Below are 18,580 nucleotides of genomic sequence, written 5' to 3'. Positions count from 1 at the left end.
AATAAACTAATACCATATAGCTAGAGCTAGAACTATTTGATATTAAATCTGAGATGCCAGCAGTACATTAAATGAGTAATTTGAAGTGTCCCTATATTTTAAATGAGTTTCAATTTGTGTTAAGTGTCAATATAACTATTTCAAGGCCATCTAAAACTACTTCTATTTAGATCTTATATGAAATTACTTCCAATCTATTTAAAAGCTAGATGTTCTTACAAAAAATTATTAAAATTTAAAATTTAAATTTCAACGAAAAAATATACCATGTTCTAAAAATTAGTTGCTCATATCTTATTAGGAAAATGCACAAATGAAATAAATTTATTGCATCACAATAACAAATTAAGTAAAGAAGTAAGAAAATACTTTTTTTTTTCCTAAAAAAAAAAATAATAAGCATGAACAATTTGCATTTTCTACTAAATAATATTCTTACAAAGCATTTTTAAGAGTTGAAAAAATAAAATAATGGCCATAAATAGTATGTAACTTATGTAAGAATTATAATATGCATCTAATTGTACATTTTTAAATGTATTTATGCATCTACATGGGGTTATAAGCTAATATTATATAGAAGATATATTGATAATGGAACATTTTTTCCCCTTCAACTCTTATGTCATGCATAAGTTATTAAACCAAAAAAATTAAAATTCAAGGTATATGTTCCTTAAAAAAATAGATAGTAAAATCTTTCTAATACAAACTTTCTTTCTTTTCAAAAATTAAGTCTTTATTATTATTATTATTATTATTATTATTATTATTATGCATTTGGAGATTGTATATAGGGACATTTTTAAAAAAAAAAATTTCTGAATAAATTAAAAATCACACCCTCTAACTTTGACCAAAATTCAAGTTAGTCTTCTAACTTAACATTTGTTCAATTGAATCCTTTAAATTTCAATTTATTCAATTAAGGCCTCCTCATCAACTTCTTTAAATGTTGTTGTTATATTGGTTTGCAATTGATCCAAACCAAAATCCATTTACTACTTAGCAATCACAAGCTTACACAAAATTTAAAGGGAGATATATGGTGCACATGACTGGATTTGATTAGTAGGGTGTGGATTTTTTTTTTCATCGTTTATTTGGATACACTTTCACTAACCTCATATTCCAACATAAAAATCCTGATTAAATAAAACTAGCTAGGGCTTAAGTCTTAAAAGTTCATGATAATGGTTGGACTTTTTCTCCCAATAAAGTGAATAAACCAAGTTTTCAGCATAATAATGTGCCGATCATGGGAGACTTATGCAAAAAGAAGTCCTCCACTATGATAAGTCGAAGGTGCCTCATGGTATTAAAAAAAACTCAAAAGTGCTGATAATGGGAGACTCATCAAAAAGAAGTCCTCCTCTATGATACTGTGATCTCATTCTCACTGTCCAGTACAAGATTATTTATTTAAACGCAATGCAAATAATGCACCTCCTCTGTAAGGCCTCTAGAATCTGATATAGTGTTAGTTTAAATTGCGCTAAAAACGTTTTTCAACGCGTTTGCATTTTAAACAGTGGGTCTCATGCATTGTTCATGAGACCCACAAGTATGGAATTCAGCAAAATTTTTATTAAAATTGGGTCTCACAGCACTATTCACACATTTAAAAATTATTTTGTTACAATATTTTCAGTTTTCAGCAATAAGCAGTATCCAAACAGACTCATAATTGATGAAAACTTTTCAATGTTTGAAAATAAACGCAATGCAAATAATGCTCCTCCTCTGTAAGGCCTCTAGAATCTGATATAATTGGTGAAAACTTTTCAATGTTTGAAAATCGAAAGAACATAAAAAGTCAACCATTCTTTTAGTTTGTATCTTTTTCACAATGGAACTCGAGGATGTATAAGTTTTTTTTTTTTTGGAAAATGTTCTACACGTACAATTTATCATATATGCATATTTTTCTTTTTAACTTTAGGGTATGTTCAGATTGAGACGCGAGGGAGGGGGAGTGGGGGGGAGTAGAGTAAAGTTGGTTAAAAATAGACTAATTTTACGTTATTTTTTCTCTATTTTACTCTACTCCTCCTCCCTCCCTCTCAATCCAAACGGACCTTTACATGATAGTTTTTTTTTTTTTTTTTTTGATACGGAATAGAATTTCTACTCTAACCTAATCTAAGTGTATATGTGTGTGAAACTCTCTCTTGGAGACTTGAACTCCGGCCCTTGCCCCCACACCCCACAAGCATTGATATTTGAGAAGTGATCATTGCACTAAAGGCGCGCAGTGGTTACACAATAGTATTCATGTTAAAGAAATTGATAGCCCAGCCACCAACTGTGTATATATATATATATATTAAAAAAAAAAAAAAAAAAAAAAACTAAACTTGTGCCTCTTTATCTGCATTGGCACCCTTTCTAAATATAAAAAACATGATTTTTCATAGTAATTCATAACCTTTTAAAAAAAATTATCTAATAAAAATCAGTTATTTTTTTAATTAAATCTTGAATTAAAATATAACTTCCAATAGTTATGATCCTTTTAGAAAAATAAATAAATAAAAGGTTATGATCCAGAGCTTCTCGTTTTATTATTTTAATAAGAATAAAAAATACCATCTTATCTTGATGACATGTGTTTATAACACATTTTTAGCTAGATGGGATTTCGGCAGTGATTGGTAGACACAACAAGACTAGGTTTTTTGTTCTTAATTACCACCAAACCCCTTGGGTTTGAATGCTAATAGCAACAGCATTAATGTCATTTTAACCTATCAAAAAGCCTATTTTATTATTTTAGCACATTATTTTATAGTACATTTTACATCACATATTCTATTCTTCAATTCCATACATTAAAATAAAATATATAATCCATTAAAATAATATTTACTCAAAACTCATCCGAATACAAAACAATAAACATTGCACAATTTGTGAATATTACATCATGAGAGGAGAGAGAGTATAATAAAATAATAATAAAAATTTTACAATATGTGAATACTACTATTCCAAATTTAGAGCGATGATATTCACTCATGCTAAAAATTTTAGAATTTAAAACATCTGATGAGGAATCTTTTTTGGTAATTGGTGTGTCAAATGTCAAATATTTGATATTTGACACAACTGATATTAGAGCTCTCATAACTCTTACCAACTAAAAACTCCATAATCATTTTTTATGCTGAAAAGTTGATTTATTGGAACGGCAAATCTACCCATTATCTCATACCTTGCTTAAAATGTTTGATCTTATCTTCTCCGCGTTCACAAACCTTTAAGACTTATGTCCTCTCTAGAATTATGTAATCAAAATATTTATGTTAGATATGGGGGTTAGTGGAATAGTATTCACATAAACAACTAAATAAATAAAATTCACACAAATATTTAATTGGCTAAAATACTATTTTAGTCCCTATAAATTTTACCAAAAATTTATTTTTCATCTATAATCTTTAAAAGTTCATTTTTTGTCCTTAAATTGAAAAGTTCATTTTTTCGTTCTTAAATTATTAAAAATGTTTTACCTTTTGTCCTTAAACTTTAAAAAAGTTATTTTTTCATCCTTAAACTATTTTTTTTTAAGTTATTTTTTCATCATTATTTTTATCTCTCTAATTTTTTTTTTTAAAAGGCTCTTTACAAGGTTTAAGGATGAAAAAAAGAGTTTTTTAAAGTTTAGAAACCTAGAAAAAAAAATTTAGTAAAATTTAAGGACCAAAATAGTATTTTACCTTATTTAATTTTAAGAAACCAACTTCATGGATACATTCACAAACAACAAACACTAAAATCTATCAATGATATGGATTACAACTACATTACTAATTAACACACATTAAACTCATCCTCTGCAACACAAACACACTCCAATCTCTCTCTAAAAAAAACTGCACATAAGATCCTTAGGAGTTTAATAATGCAGAACAGAACTATACTTGGACGTTTTTTTTTGGGGGGGGGGGGGGGGGGGAGAGCAGCCCCCAAATTTTTCCAATTTTTTTTTTTTTGCTATATATATATATTAATTTAGCACTTTGTTTCAATAAATTTGCACTTTACCCCCCTCAACAATATTATTGATCTTTTTAAAGGCTATAAAAAATTTTATTGATCTAAAATCTAAAATAAATTTAACAAGTTCAATAACAAAATTTACCAATAACAAACTTAAGTCCAAATAACACTCCAAAACAAACCCACGCAAGACACAAACAAAAAATAAAATAAAATAAAAAATTCCTAAAATGATTCTAACTAGTCTAGGTGAACACCCACACATATCTGACAACACGCAAGACACCCAAAAAAAGAAGAAGAGAAATGGTCTTAGCGGCTAAAGAGCAAGACACTAAAAAAAAATATAAAACCTTAACTTTCTAAATGAATGCTTATTGGAGTTTCAAAAAAAAATTTGTTTATACTTTTGCCTCTCCTAACTCCAAAGTTTTGGCTCTGTTCCTGTAATGATTAATTATTGAAAGCTTTTAACCAAAAAGAATATATATATTTATTTATTTATTTATTTATTACTGAAAGCTAAATTAGTGTGAAAACACTAATGTTTGTTTAGACCCCCAATTTTAAATTACGGTTTAATTGATTTAACTCTAACTTATCTAAATACGGAACAAGAGTAAATGAAGTGCAATAAACCAGAATACTACTCTAAGCCATAAGCAAGTGCAAAAAGCAATAAATGTAAAGTTTAAAGAGTAGGGAAAAGAGATGCAACACAAGATAACACCAAAACATGATATCAAAGAGGAAATCGAAGTACTCGGCAAAAAAACCTCTCCGCGGCCCTCCAAGCCGAAATTGATACACTAGTAAATAAGTTGGAGTACATGAATATCAAAAAGATTCTTCAAGTCTAATCTACCCACTATACTTGAGCCTTCTAAGCTCTTGCTATCAACGAACTTCTCGGAGTCTTGTCTTCACTAGTTATCTGGATTCCGCAATTATGCCCGATTGCATCCGCCACTCAATGGCTTCTTCTAATACTGCCCATAGGCACCAAAACTTCTCTCAACACTCAGAATGGGTGAGGTAAGTTTTTAGGCTAAGAACCTCTCAATGATGTGTAGATGGAGAGGTGGGGCTAAAATGGAAACCCTAGAGAAATGATGTAAAGGATTGTGAGTAAACAATCTCCAACTCTCAAGTATTTGGCTAGGGTTTTCTCTCTCAAAAGTTTCTTGTGAATACTCATTGTTCTTTTTACATTTCATGGGTAATGAGGGTTTATATAGTATTGGTAAAAAAATGAAAAAAGAGACACTAAAAAAGTAACTAAGCAGTGAGTTTCATAGGTCACTCACGACTTGGCCTGAGTTGCGAATGACTCACGAAATCCAGCCTATCAAAGACTCTTCAAATTTCAGCATGTGCTTCTCACGTGGCATGTTTCATGAGTTAGCAGTCTCGAGCTAGTCGCGAGCAAGTTACGAAATCCACATCTTTACAGATTCTTCACCGAACTCTGACACACAACTTTTACATTAAATCCCACAAAAATACAGAGAAATGATTGAACAAAATTACAATCAAATTTGACATGGAATTAAAGCCAGCATAAAACATAGTTGTAAATCACAATTTTACAATCTATTCCTTTGGCTATTCTGTGACAAAACACCTAAACAGACTCTAGACTTAAAACGTGAGTATGGGAACAAAGACAAAACTCACTTACACCTAAATCTAAAACCTGTGAAACACTTGAACCATATACACATGTATCTTGAAACACTTACACATAACAAATAACTTCATTAAATATGAAACAAATAGAATACAAGGCAAGTATAAAAAGCAAGTAAAATACGATCAAGTAAAACTAAGGATATAAGAACTTGTAGCGTAACTTGATCAAACATGAACAGTTATTAAGAAATTACCACAATAAACATTTAATGAGTAAATAATAATCCGGACATGCAAACAATTACAAGCAGTGCAAAAATATAAATGTCAACAGTGTAAAGAATGCACATACAACATAGGCTAAAATATAATTATAATAACATTGTTATTTTCTTCCATAGAGTCAAATAGTAAGGACCTGTTTGGTTTGCATTTCCTAATTTTGTTTTTAAAATGTTAAAAAAAAAAATACATTCCAAAATTAGAAACATCTTTTTAATGTTTATAAAAAAAAAAAAAAAATTGGAGATGTAAAAAACAGGGTTCTTAAAAAGAGAAACAACAAATTACCTTTTCAAAGTTCCAAATTTGTTAAAAATGTGATTAGGATCTTATTATTCTACTTATCTTTAATGACTAGGATAGTTTCAAGATGACTCCCAAGTCACAACTTTGTATCTAATCTAAAATTATTGGGATTGATTGGGTTTTAATGATCCTATGATCTCAAGCTTATTCTTTTGTATATCTTCGCCTATTTCGGTCAGGCTAAAAAAAAGGGCTCTCTATCTAAAAGGAAAATTTGTTCTATTGGTCCAAAAATGTGCTTTTAAATATTCATTTCGGTGAGTTTCTTTACTTATTTTTAATAACGTCTTATCAAAAGTGAAAAAACATAATTGTATGTTTAGTAGGTGTGTGTGTGTGTTTTTTTTTTTTAAAAAGTGATAACATGTAGTCTAATTAGTGGGACTTATAGTTTTTAAAATATTTACAAAAGTGTCATTGAACAATATTATTTAAAAACTGAAAACTAGTAAGGGAAGTTTTTTAAATTCAGTGTTTAAACATCCTAAATGAAAAATGTAACTCAAACACTCCTAAAAAAATGCTCATACCAAACATGTTATTTTTTTTTGGGCCCACAATTTTCAGTATCTAAACACCAAAAATTGTTGTTTGAGTTACATTATCAAACAGGCCCTATTGTGTTTCAAATAACATGTTTAAGTGTGTAAAAAAAAATATAATTGTATGTTTGGTATATGTGTGTTTTTTTAAAAAGCTGACAAGTGGACCCCCTAGTTGGAATTGAAGAAGGAAGCTTTATGTGTTGTCTAATCAAGTGGGCCTCATGTTTTTCAAAATATTTACAAAAGTATTATTGAGCAATGTTATTTGAAATCTAAAAAGTAAAAACTAGTAAGAGGGATTTTCCAAATTCTCTGTTTAAACACCCTAAAATGAGTAACATAATTTAAAAAATCCAAAAAAATACTGAAAACTGTTGCTTGGAATTACATACTAAACCGGACCTAACCGTCTAAATTACAAAGCTCCAATCAAAACAACCCAAAAAAAAAAAAAAAAGATAAAAAAAAAGAAGGTACAATTATAACAAAGAAAAAAAAGAAGAAAAAAAGTAAAGCTTAAAATTGCAAATAAAAGCCAAATAAGTTAAAACTAAGGTCAACCAAAAGGCCCAAAACCCTTAATAAGCCCCTAAACCCCTATTTGCCAAGGCATTTGAGCCTGAGAAGTCGTAGATTATAGAGCCCATCCATCGCTTCCCCCACCCACCCTCAGCGGACAGCCGCTGGCAACTTGCCGTCGCCATCATCGTCGCCTTCACTAGTTGGTATGTACTTCTCTTTCCTTTTGCTTTTTAAGGCTAAAATGCAAAACCCACTCTTTAAGTTTCATTGCTTTTTATTTCAATCCTTTAAGTTAGTTTGCATTTGCTCATTGCATTTGGGTTTTTTTTTTAGTGAGTCTGTGTTAATGGATGAGTTGGGAAAATTAGTGTTTTATGTTTTATTCAGTGTTAATTGAACTTTTGAGGTTTCCCTCTTGTCTATGGTTGTTGGGTATAAATTGTTTTGTGTTCTTCAGATGAGGCAGGGACAACATAGTATGGGTTTTCTTTTTCTAATTTCTGGGTTAAAAAAAAATAATAAGAAATTAAAATTAAATATTAAAAAATCAGTCCAAAACAACTCGTTTTGGAGCTCTTAATGGCAACACTGGACGACAGTTAGTTTTGAAACTTAGAGGACTGGAATGTATTGCTAAGTCCCACATCCCATATATTGAGTTTGTGAATGTGTTTGTTCCACTTAGGTGCTTTGTATAATCTAATTGAGCTTTTTAGAAAGTGAAATGAACTTGGTATTTCTTTTTAATGTCTTCCTATGATTTACTCCTTGTTTTTTAGTTGAAATGTGGTTCATAGGTATGGAAGTAAGACTTCCGAATGCTTTTGAAGACGATAATTTTGAGTGAGACAAATATAATATTTATGATTTTTTCTTAGCAAGTGTAATGTTCTTAACATTGTAGCATGCAATGTCAATGGGGGAAAAGGACGATGTTTAAATTTTATTTCTTTGCACTGCCTTTACTTGCGTTGTATATTTATTATTTCATATTGTGATGTATTATATGCTTATCTTTTACAGGGAATGCATTGCTCATCACCACCTAGAACTCAATAGGCACAGTTAATATGGGTATTGCCTATGCTAGTCAGACTATTAATAACAAAAGAAGGGGTTGAAAGTTGTAAACTGAAGCCCATCCAGGTCTTGAAAACACACTTAGGTTTCGCAATCATCTGTCCTTCTTGCCAAAATGATGCCCCACAAAATACTCAATTTGCAAGCATTCAAACACCACAAGCTCAAGCCCATCCTCTTCCTTATAGATTCATCTCCCTCCCTTGCTCTATTCTCTTCAACCCCTCAACCAAACAGCTCCCCACAAACCCAGACCCTCCCTCAATATGCCACGGTGAACCCTCCACCAGTCACCCTGAACTATCTCCAAAACTCCATCCAATCTTCTCAATGGCATTTGATCAAACACCTTGTGCCAAACCTCACTCCCTCTCTAATCTCCACCACCCTATTCAACCTTCACAAAACCCCGCAGCTTGTTCTTAAGTTTATAACACACATTGAGTTCCATCGTCTTGATATCAAAACCTGTTGCCTTGCCATTGCCATTGTTGCCCGCCTCCCATCACCAAAGGCCACTATACAACTCTTAAAGCAAGCCATTTCTAGTGGCATTGCTTCAATTGGAGTAATTTTCAACGAGTTGGCGCTTGCCCGTGATAGTTTGAGTATAAAAGTAGTATTGTTTTTGATTTGTTGATCAGGGCTTACTGTGAATTGAAGAGGGTTGATGAGGCTTTTGAATGTTTTAATATGATGAAGGAAAAGGGTATTGTACCCAAGATTGAAACCTGTAATGATATGTTGAGTTTGCTGTCAAAGGTGAATAGAACGCAGGCGGCATGGGTTTTGTATGCTGAGATGTTTAGGTTGAGGATAAAATCGAGCGTGTATACATTTAATATAATGATTAATGTGTTGTGTAAGGAAGGGAAGTTGAAGAAGGCAAAGGAGTTTATTAGGTTTCTGGAGGGTTTAGGGATTAAGCCTAATATTGTCACATATAATACGCTAGTACATGGGTTTTGTTCTAGAGGGAAGGTTGAAGTGGCTCAAATGATTGTTAATTCCATGAAAGGCAAAGGTGTTAAACTAGATTCATACACCTATGGTTCGCTTATTAGTGGGATGTGTAAGGAGGGAAAGCTTGAGGAGGCAGCTAGGCTACTTGGTAAAATGGTGGACAATGGGTTGGTTCCAAGTGCTGTGACATACAATGCTTTGATTGATGGGTATTGCAATAAAGAGAATTTGGAGATGGCTTTTTGTTATAGGGATGAGATGGTTAGGAAGGGCATAATGCCAAGTGTGTCAACTTACAATTTGTTAATTCATGCATTGTTTTTGGAGACTAAAATGAGTGAGGTTGATGATTTGATAAAGGAAATGGGAGAGAAAGGTTTGGTTTCTGATGCCATTACATATAACATCATGATTAATGGGTATTGCAGATGTGGAAATGCAATAAAAGCTTTTAGGCTCCATGATGAGATGATGATTAAAGGGATTCAGCCTACAGGGGTAACATATACCTCACTCATTTATGTTTTGAGTAAATGCAATAGAATGAAGGAAGTAGATGATTTATTTGAGAGGATACAACGTAAAGGTGTGTTGCCAGATCTTGTAATGTTCAACGCCTTGATTGATGGTCATTGTGCTAATGGTAGTATGGACCATGCATTTTCTCTTTTGAAAGAGATGGATAGGATGAAGGCTCCTCCTGATGAAGTGACTTACAATACATTAATGCAAGGGCACTGTAGGGAGGGGAAAGTTGAAGAAGCTCGTGAACTTCTCAATGAGATGAAGAGAAAGGGGATCAAGCCAGATCATATTAGTTACAAAACTCTCACGAGGTGAAATTAGTTCAACAATATGATTCTTCTTCTAAAATATAATAACAAAACCAATATATGTTTTTTTAACGGTGGGTTCACTTTCAGTGTTTTCATTTTGTGATTTTGGTTGTTTTGTGGGTTTTGTGCTTTGATTTCGGTGGATGTGATTTGATTTGTGATTTGGTGGGCTTCTGGGTTTTTGTTGTGATTTGATTTTTGCTGGGTTTTGGCCATGGTGGTGGTTGTGATTTGATTTTGGCTAGGTTTGGTAGTGGTGCGTGGTTGGAGGTGATGAGTTTGAAAAGCTCCAGCCATGGAGGTTTAGAAGGAGAGCTTAGTGGTCAGTCATGGAGCACGGTGTGACGTGGGTTGAGGCAGAGAGAGGATGAGAGGAAAATAGGGGCAGCCCTAGACATTTTGGGGCCTAAGGTGAGAACTAAAAATGTGACATTTTTTTATACTTATATATTATTTAAATTAATGTTTATTTAATATTTTTATATTATATTTTTTATCATTATTTTCATTTTCTTTTAAATTATTTTGAAGTTCATTATCAAGATTTGTTGTATTGCAAAATTGAACATCATTTTCTTCTAAATTATTTTGGTGAATTTCTTGCTCATTTGTGATATTTTCATTTAAATTTTGTGTTATATTTTGTTTATTACTAATAACAAATTTATCCATTGATCCTTTTTGAGACTCAATTAATTTTTCTTCTTTTCTTATTTTTTTAAGTTTTTCATATCCAGATGCATATTTTCTAGTAGACATTTCTAATCAAACAATATATTTATAAAGACTAAAATAAAAAATAACTTTCAAGTGCAGAGCAAATGAGAAATAGAACCTGATTTATATAAAAAGTATTGTTGTAATTTCACTGAACAATAACAAGTTTTTAGCAATCTCAACCTGCATAAATTAAAAAAAAATTAAGTACAAGCATAACAAAAATTTAAGCACAGCCATAACACTGACACAAGACTTATTAATAAGACCCACCAAAAAAAAAAACACACAAAACAAATCCTATCTATAACCAAAAAGAAAAAAAAAAAAATGCAGGCTTTTAAAAAAAACAAAAAAAACTTGAAGGCCCAAACTTAACGCCCAGTCCAGGGAGGGTCCAGGCAGCCGTAATGATAAACTGATAAGTGATAAACAAAGTTACAAAACCAGACAGGGAGGGCCCAAATAAACAAAGTTATCTTAAGTTCTTAACAAATAAAATGGCCCAAAGATTTATTATTTTATACCTGATTCCTGAACCTCAGAACCTGATACGGTGAGGTGAGCAGTTGAGACTTGAGAGAGGCGGAGAGCAGAGAATCAGAGAGAGGCTGAGGCGGTCCAGCTGGACCAGCCGTCTAGGCGGAGGAGCTTCAAGCTTGCTGCCTTGCTTGAGCCTTGAGCTGTTGTCTGTTGAGCAGATGAGAACAGACCGAACAGTGGAGACTGGAGACTAGAGAGAGGCGGAGAGCAGAGACTAGAGAGAAAGGTAAAATTTTTAGGGTTTTGAGTGGATTTATTTGTTTTGATTTGTGATTAATCTCTTAGACCGGATTTGGGTTGATTTTTGGTCAATGATTTTGTTTAGAACCAATGTTTAATAGGATTTACCAAATTTTTTGTTTTTTTGGTTAAAAGGATGTGCCAGATTATTTTTGTAATTCATTTGAAACTAATATATATATATTTTTTCCCCCTCTACTACCCGGTTCTTTTCTAAAATTTTGGGGCCCCCTTCCACTTGGGGGCCTTAGGCAATTGCCTAACTCGCCTAAGGGAAGGGCCGGCCCTGATTGTAGCATGCAATGTCAATGGGGGCAAAAGGATGATGTTTAAATTTTATTTTTTTGCACTGCCTTTACTTGTGTTATATATTTATTATTTCATACTGTGATGTATTATATGCTTATCTTTTACAGGGAATGCATTGATCATCATCTCCTAGAACTCAATAGGCAGAGTTAACATGGGTATTGCCCATGCTAGTCAGACTATTAATAACAAAAGAAGGGGTTGAAAGTTGTAAGCTGAAGCCCATCCAGGTCTTGAAAACACACTTAGGTTTCGCAATCATCTGTCCTTCTTGCCAAAATGATGCCCCACAAAATACTCAATTTGCAAGCATTCAAACACCACAAGCTCAAGCCCATCCTCTTCCCCATAGATTCATCTCCCTCCCTTGCTCTTTTCTCTTCAACCCCTCAACCAAACAGCTCCCCACAAACCCAGACCCTCCCTCAATATGCCACGGCGAACCCTCCACCAATCACCCTGAACTACCTCCAAAACTCCATCCAATCTTCTCAATGGCATTTGATCAAACACCTTGCGCCAAACCTCACTCCCTCTCTAATCTCCACCACCCTATTCAACCTTCACAAAACCCCGCAGCTTGTTCTTGAGTTTATAACACACATTGAGTTCCGTCGTCTTGATATCAAAGCTTGTTGCCTTGCCATCGCTATTGTTGCCCGCCTCCCATCACCAAAGGCCACTCTACAACTCTTAAAGCAAGCCATTTCTAGTGGCATCGCTTCAATTGGAGTAATTTTCAACGAGTTGGCGCTTGCCCGTGATAGTTTGAGTATAAAAAGTAGTATTGTTTTTGATTTGTTGATCAGGGCTTGCTGTGAATTGAAGAGGGCTGATGAGGCTTTTGAGTGTTTTAATATGATGAAGGAAAAGGGTATTGTACCCAAGATTGAAACTTGTAATAATATGTTGAGTTTGTTGTCAAAGGTGAATAGAACGCAGGCGGCATGGGTTTTGTATGCTGAGATGTTTAGGTTGAGGATAAAATCGAGCGTGTTTACATTTAATATAATGATTAATGTGTTGTGTAAGGAAGGGAAGTTGAAGAAGGCAAAGGAGTTTATTGGGTTTATGGAGGGTTTAGGGATTAAGCCTAATATTGTCACATATAATACGCTAGTACATGGGTTTTGTTCTAGAGGGAAGGTTGAAGTGGCTCAAATGATTGTTAAATCCATGAAAGGCAAAGGTGTTGAACCAGATTCATACACCTATGGTTCGCTTATTAGTGGGATGTGTAAGGAGGGAAAGCTTGAGGAGGCATCTGGGCTACTTGGTAAAATGGTGGACAATGGGTTGGTTCCAAGTGCTGTGACATACAATGCTTTGATTGATGGGTATTGCAATAAAGGGAATTTGGAGATGGCTTTTTGTTATAGGGATGAGATGGTTAGGAAGGGCATAATGCCAAGTGTGTCAACATACAATTTGTTAATTCATGCATTGTTTTTGGAGGCTAAAATGAGTGAGGCTGATGATTTGATAAAGGAAATGGGAGAGAAAGGTTTGGTTCCTGATGCCATTACATATAACATCATGATTAATGGGTTTTGCAGATGTGGAAATGCAATAAAAGCTTTTAGGCTCCATGATGAGATGATGACTAAAGGGATTCAGCCTACAGGGGTAACTTATACCTCACTCATTTATGTTTTGAGTAAACGTAATAGAATGAAGGAAGCAGATGATTTATTTGAGAGGATACAACGTAAAGGTGTGTTGCCAGATCTTGTAATGTTCAACGCCTTGATTGATGGTCACTGTGCTAATGGTAGTATGGACCGTGCATTTTCTCTTTTGAAAGAGATGGATAGGATGAAGGTTCCTCCTGATGAAGTGACTTACAATACATTAATGCAAGGGCGCTGTAGGGAGGGGAAAGTTGAAGAAGCTCGTGAACTTCTCAATGAGATGAAGAGAAGGGGGATCAAGCCAGATCATATTAGTTACAATACTCTCATTAGTGGCTATAGTAGAAGAGGTGATATCAAGGATGCGTTGAGAGTTCGGGATGAGATGTTGAGTATAGGTTTCAATCCCACACTTCTTACTTACAATGCCCTTATAAAAGGTCTAAGCAAAAACCAAGAAGCCGATCATGCTGAAGAGCTCCTCAGAGAAATGACAAGTAAAGGGATAACACCTGATGACAGCACCTATCTCTCTTTAATTGAAGGGATTGGCAAAGATGATAACTCTGTGGGAAATGGTGATTGTTAAATATTTTCTTTCTGCCCAGTGTTTAAAAGTTTTACATAGAAAGAGATTTTCTAGAAGCAGAGATTTTTTTGGTCACTTCTTGCTTTGAGCACTGGCTTGTTGACATGCTGAGCTTATAAGTCTACATTATTGACTAGATTTGTAACAGTAAGTTCAGAAAAGTTGAATCTGGTTTATGGAGCAGCATCATTGCCTTCTGAAATGAATCATTGTAAGATTATACAACGTGTTTAATTTCATACGCATCCTTTATTTGTCATACAGCCCTGAACATTACTGTTGTATATACTTGATATTGTAAAAGGAACAAAGTATCATGCATATTTTTGACAGAGACCACTTTTGTAAAGCCAAACAATAGCTGGGAAGATTTTCAATATTTTGTGATAACTCTAGATTGGAAAATTGCTCTAGCTAGATTGAATGCTAGACGCCTAGAATGCAAGAGAGAAAACTCAGCAAAATAATATTTTTCTATCTTTCTTTGCAGTAATGTCTATACTATACTTTCCTTTGTCAATTATAGCTATTTTGTATTGCCAATGCGCTCTTATAAGTTCATGTAAGTTCTATGGGAAGGGTTAAGATTGTGGCTTGTGGGTTCTCAAAACACATTGGGTGTGTAACGTACCAATAAAAAAAATATTACAGATGTTCTATTTTGTTACTCTGGGTTCACTGAGTCATGATGTCTGACAATAGTAATTAGAGGACGTACCCAGGTCCTTAATTGTTTCATTAATTTGATCTCCAAAGCTAAATTACTAACTATTGTGAAAGTAATGGTTGATGGAACAAGGCCTACAATGGTTCTGTTGTTGAAGTGGTTTTCACTTTGTCTGGGAAGTATGATAGCATATTAGTACTGAAAGATGCCAACTCTTTTTGGGTGCTTTTCCTTTTTTTGCTTTATTATTATTATTATTTCTTTCAGTGAAAGTTTTGATGCAATTCCTTAACTTTGTTAGATTAAGAATTTTTTGCTCAAATGCTATTCTCATGACTTCCTTAGCCACAGTTCCATAGAGAATATTCTTTTCCAGGTGCCATATAATTATCAGCTTTTCCTATTGCATGGATTTTTTATTCACTGATTCACCATCATACAGCTTTACGATCATTATGGAATCCTTTAGTCAAATACAATCCACTGGATTTTCTTTAACAAGTGGGGAAAACCTTATTTGGCGTGTTATATTGGAGACAATGCTCTCTCCACTACATGCAGATAGGGAAATCACTCGTGGTCCTCTCACAATCTTTAAGAGTTGGGCGTGGGCCTTATCAGCAAACAGGTTGTCTCATATGATTTAATTAGTGGAATCCCACAATGGTAAACATAATAGTGAATGGCACTGTCCAATCGCCAATCTTTGTAATTAAAAACTACGTTCTCTTTGTTTAATAAGGTTTTGGGTTCATCCTATGAGAACAGAGGTATACTTTTACTTATTTTTTATTTTTGGAAAAATTTCATTATAAATCCAATAGTTTAGAATTAAACCCTATAACTTCAAAAAGTAACAAATTATGATTTATTTATTTAAAAGTTAAACCTTAATATCGGTTGAGGGTTTAATTTGTTTCTTATGAAACTACGATATTTAATTTGTTATAGCACATGAATGATAAGGTTTAAAATGTATTCCCCTCCCCCCTTTCCTTTTTTGAGGACTACCCTTCACTTTCAGTGTAGCTTATTGTTGCTATTCTAAAAAAATGGTAAAAAGATTATCATGACCTCCCAAATCAGCAACATTTTTTACCAATAAGACTCATTTTTCATGGTTCTAAGTCACCATCAGTACTAACCCCCCCAAAAAGGTTAAAAGATAACACCACCAGTGTAGCAAGAGGAAAAAAGAAAAAGAAAAAAGCTAAAAGCATCAATCTTTTTTTTCCTTACTAGGCTTTGAAGCTTTTACATTAGTGCACATAATCGGATGTCATTCATGCAATCTTGTTTGTGGAAATCCATGCAACATGCACCATGCACCAAATGTTTGAATAGATTACCACAATGAACTAGTGTCAGCTTTTAGAATTGTCTGTTGCAAGATATCTGCAATAGCTTCATGTACTTAAGGTCTGTGTGGGCATTGCCAGCAAGGTAAGGCTCCTCCAATCTCTGAAAACAGTAGCTTCAATGGGTACATTTGTTGGGCACATAGTACCTGGTTTGGCACTCACTCTCTTAGGTCTATGGCACACCATCAACACAATTAGAGCCTACTTTCTAAAAGGCCCTGCTAACTTCAGAATAAGGTTTTGGTACCCATTTGGTGGCTCTCTATCCAAACTTAAACACCTGGAGCTTATTTTCATCCTGTGTTTTTCAGTTTTTGCAATACTTATGCAAGTTCTAGACTACCCTTTCTTTCGTTTTGCTTTCAGGCTTGACAGCTTTGAGCATGCAACCATGTTCCTCCACCTGGTTATTTTTGCAGGTTTTACCCTTTCTGCAGAGCTGACTCATTCATTAGAGATCCTCTCTGGAGTTGTAGGAATCCTTGCAGCCACTGTATTTGGTCAAGAACTTTTTCTACTTCATTTCCACTCTGCTGACCATGTTGGACTTGAAGGCCACTACCATTGGCTATTGCAGCTCATAGTTTTAATCTCTTTCATAGTAGCTCTGGCAGCAACTTGTTTTCCCACTAGTTTTCCTGCAGCTCTTGTTCTTTCGATTTCAGTTGTGCTCCAAGGCTGCTGGTTTATGATTATGGGATTTATGCTGTGGGCTCCCCAGTTTGTCCCAAAAGGCTGTGTTATGTTTTTGACTGAGGCTAGCAGTGATAACATGCTTGGAGCAGTCAGTTGCAACTCTGATGAGGCTGATACGAGAGCTAAAGCACTGGCTAATTTGCAATTCAGTTGGATGCTTTCTGGAATATTGATATTTACAGGATGTATTTGCTTGAAATTAGCTGGAAAATTCACCCTAAGGGGACAGTCAACTGAGTATGAGCAACTTCACAGTAGAGGTGTGGATCTCCCTGTATTAATTGATGGCTTCAAGCAACCTCATCCATAACAATTGAAGTATGCCAAACCTTGCAAGTCACGACCTTTTAAGGTCACAGAGCACTTAATATATAGATTAAATTAGAGTTGGCATTGATAAATGTGAACTCCTATCAATGTGAACTCCAGGGGCATATCTCTAAAGATTTGTAGTGCCCCCATGAATAATTGTTTCAGGAGTTGTATCATTATACTGGTGGTATACTATATGATGTGATATAACTTATTTAGTTACTAAGATGATACTCATCTTGAAGTGTGTGGAAAAATTTGAAGGGCAAAGTTCATTTATGACTCATTTAATTTGAAATATGAAATGACAAAGGGCCAACGAACTCTAGCTTAATTGGCACTGCCTCCTCTTGCAAGGGTTAGGTGGAGGGTGAGATTATGGGTTCAAGTCCCATTTTGATCGCATGTAATTTACCACTCCAAGAGAAAAAAGAAAAGAAAAAAAAGAAACGACAAAGTCCTTCTGGTGTGAATTCAGGTTTGCTGCTCAAGTTGTCTTCCCAATCATTTTTGCCCCTCACTAAATCCAACTAAGGTTACTACTATAGTTTTTTATAGGCTAGAGTACCAAGCCTGTTGAGACTCATACCAGTGACACCTGAGTGAATTTTGGAACATTATGGCTATAATCTTCCCAATCATTTTATGTTTCCATAGAATAGTAGAACTTAGCTTAAATTCTTTAATTGCTATACCTTAAGTTGTCCAATAAGATGCAATCACGTGGTTTTGGAAGCTATAATTTTACAAGTGCATTGACTAATAAGCCAATAAGTTACATTACATGGTTGTTTTGTATTAATCAATTATTAACCTAATATAAAAATGTACCTAAGTTTTGCTCTCTATAGAGAATAGAGGGTAGCCATGGAGTAATTGTATCATCTAATTTAACTGTTTTAAGTCGGTTAGTCTTGGCCTTCGGCATAATCCCCAATCATTTATTACTTGGTTTATAAAGTTAGAAAATCACAAGCTGTTTGTCTCAAACAATGTTGTCAACACCATACAAAAGGCGGTTTCAATTTGATTAGGAAAAAAAATATTTTGGTACCAATCAATATTAGTGTACCATTACAATGGTATTAATTATATATGTGTGTGTATATATATATTCATTAAATTAGTAAATTTTGGTCGAATTCCAAATAATTTGTCAAGAATGTTTAAAATTATAATTCCATTCCTTAATTAATATGCCAACCTCTAACTTGACATACTAACCTAACAAAAATATATACCTAACAATATACTAAAAAAAAAAAAAAAAATCAAGTAGAATTTAAATAATGACAGATTCATACCAGTTAAAGTAGCAAACATAAGAACTTAGCAAATAAACCCTTA

General features: G+C 33.8%; 3 protein-coding genes across 3 annotated transcripts; all 3 read left to right on the top strand.

The window, feature by feature from the left end:
* Positions 1 to 4,951: 4,951 nt before the first annotated feature.
* On the top strand, positions 4,952 to 10,172 carry LOC115966836 (pentatricopeptide repeat-containing protein At2g15630, mitochondrial-like). The gene is made up of 2 exons (XM_031085985.1): positions 4,952 to 5,037; positions 9,014 to 10,172. The coding sequence occupies exons 1-2, from the start codon at positions 4,952 to 4,954 to the stop codon at positions 10,170 to 10,172; spliced, it is 1,245 nt and encodes a 414-aa protein (XP_030941845.1).
* Positions 10,173 to 11,570: 1,398 nt separating this feature from the next.
* On the top strand, positions 11,571 to 14,686 carry LOC115967411 (pentatricopeptide repeat-containing protein At2g15630, mitochondrial-like). Its single transcript, XM_031086499.1, has 2 exons — positions 11,571 to 11,654; positions 12,085 to 14,686. The coding sequence occupies exon 2, from the start codon at positions 12,257 to 12,259 to the stop codon at positions 14,195 to 14,197; it is 1,941 nt and encodes a 646-aa protein (XP_030942359.1). The 5' UTR covers positions 11,571 to 11,654; positions 12,085 to 12,256; the 3' UTR covers positions 14,198 to 14,686.
* Positions 11,620 to 18,463, top strand: LOC115967412 (transmembrane protein 45B). The gene is made up of 2 exons (XM_031086500.1): positions 11,620 to 11,654; positions 15,307 to 18,463. Exon 2 carries the CDS (start codon positions 16,344 to 16,346, stop codon positions 17,229 to 17,231), a length of 888 nt encoding a protein of 295 aa, XP_030942360.1. The 5' UTR covers positions 11,620 to 11,654; positions 15,307 to 16,343; the 3' UTR covers positions 17,232 to 18,463.
* The last annotated feature ends 117 nt before the right edge of the window (positions 18,464 to 18,580 follow it).

The sequence above is a fragment of the Quercus lobata genome, chromosome 11 (assembly GCF_001633185.2).
Source record: "Quercus lobata isolate SW786 chromosome 11, ValleyOak3.0 Primary Assembly, whole genome shotgun sequence".
Lineage (NCBI taxonomy): Eukaryota > Viridiplantae > Streptophyta > Magnoliopsida > Fagales > Fagaceae > Quercus > Quercus lobata.
This window is presented reverse-complemented; position numbering and strand designations above follow the sequence as displayed.

Bases quoted from the DNA above. Each gene is read 5' to 3' on its own strand.
- LOC115966836 (XM_031085985.1), top strand. From the start codon at position 4,952: ATGCCCGATTGCATCCGCCACTCAATGGCTTCTTCTAATACTGCCCAT. The intron at 5,038-9,013 runs GTAAGTTTTTAG...TTTGTTGATCAG, and splicing joins CAACACTCAGAATGGGTGAG to GGCTTACTGTGAATTGAAGA.
- LOC115967411 (XM_031086499.1), top strand. From the start codon at position 12,257: ATGATGCCCCACAAAATACTCAATTTGCAAGCATTCAAACACCACAAG.
- LOC115967412 (XM_031086500.1), top strand. From the start codon at position 16,344: ATGGGTACATTTGTTGGGCACATAGTACCTGGTTTGGCACTCACTCTC.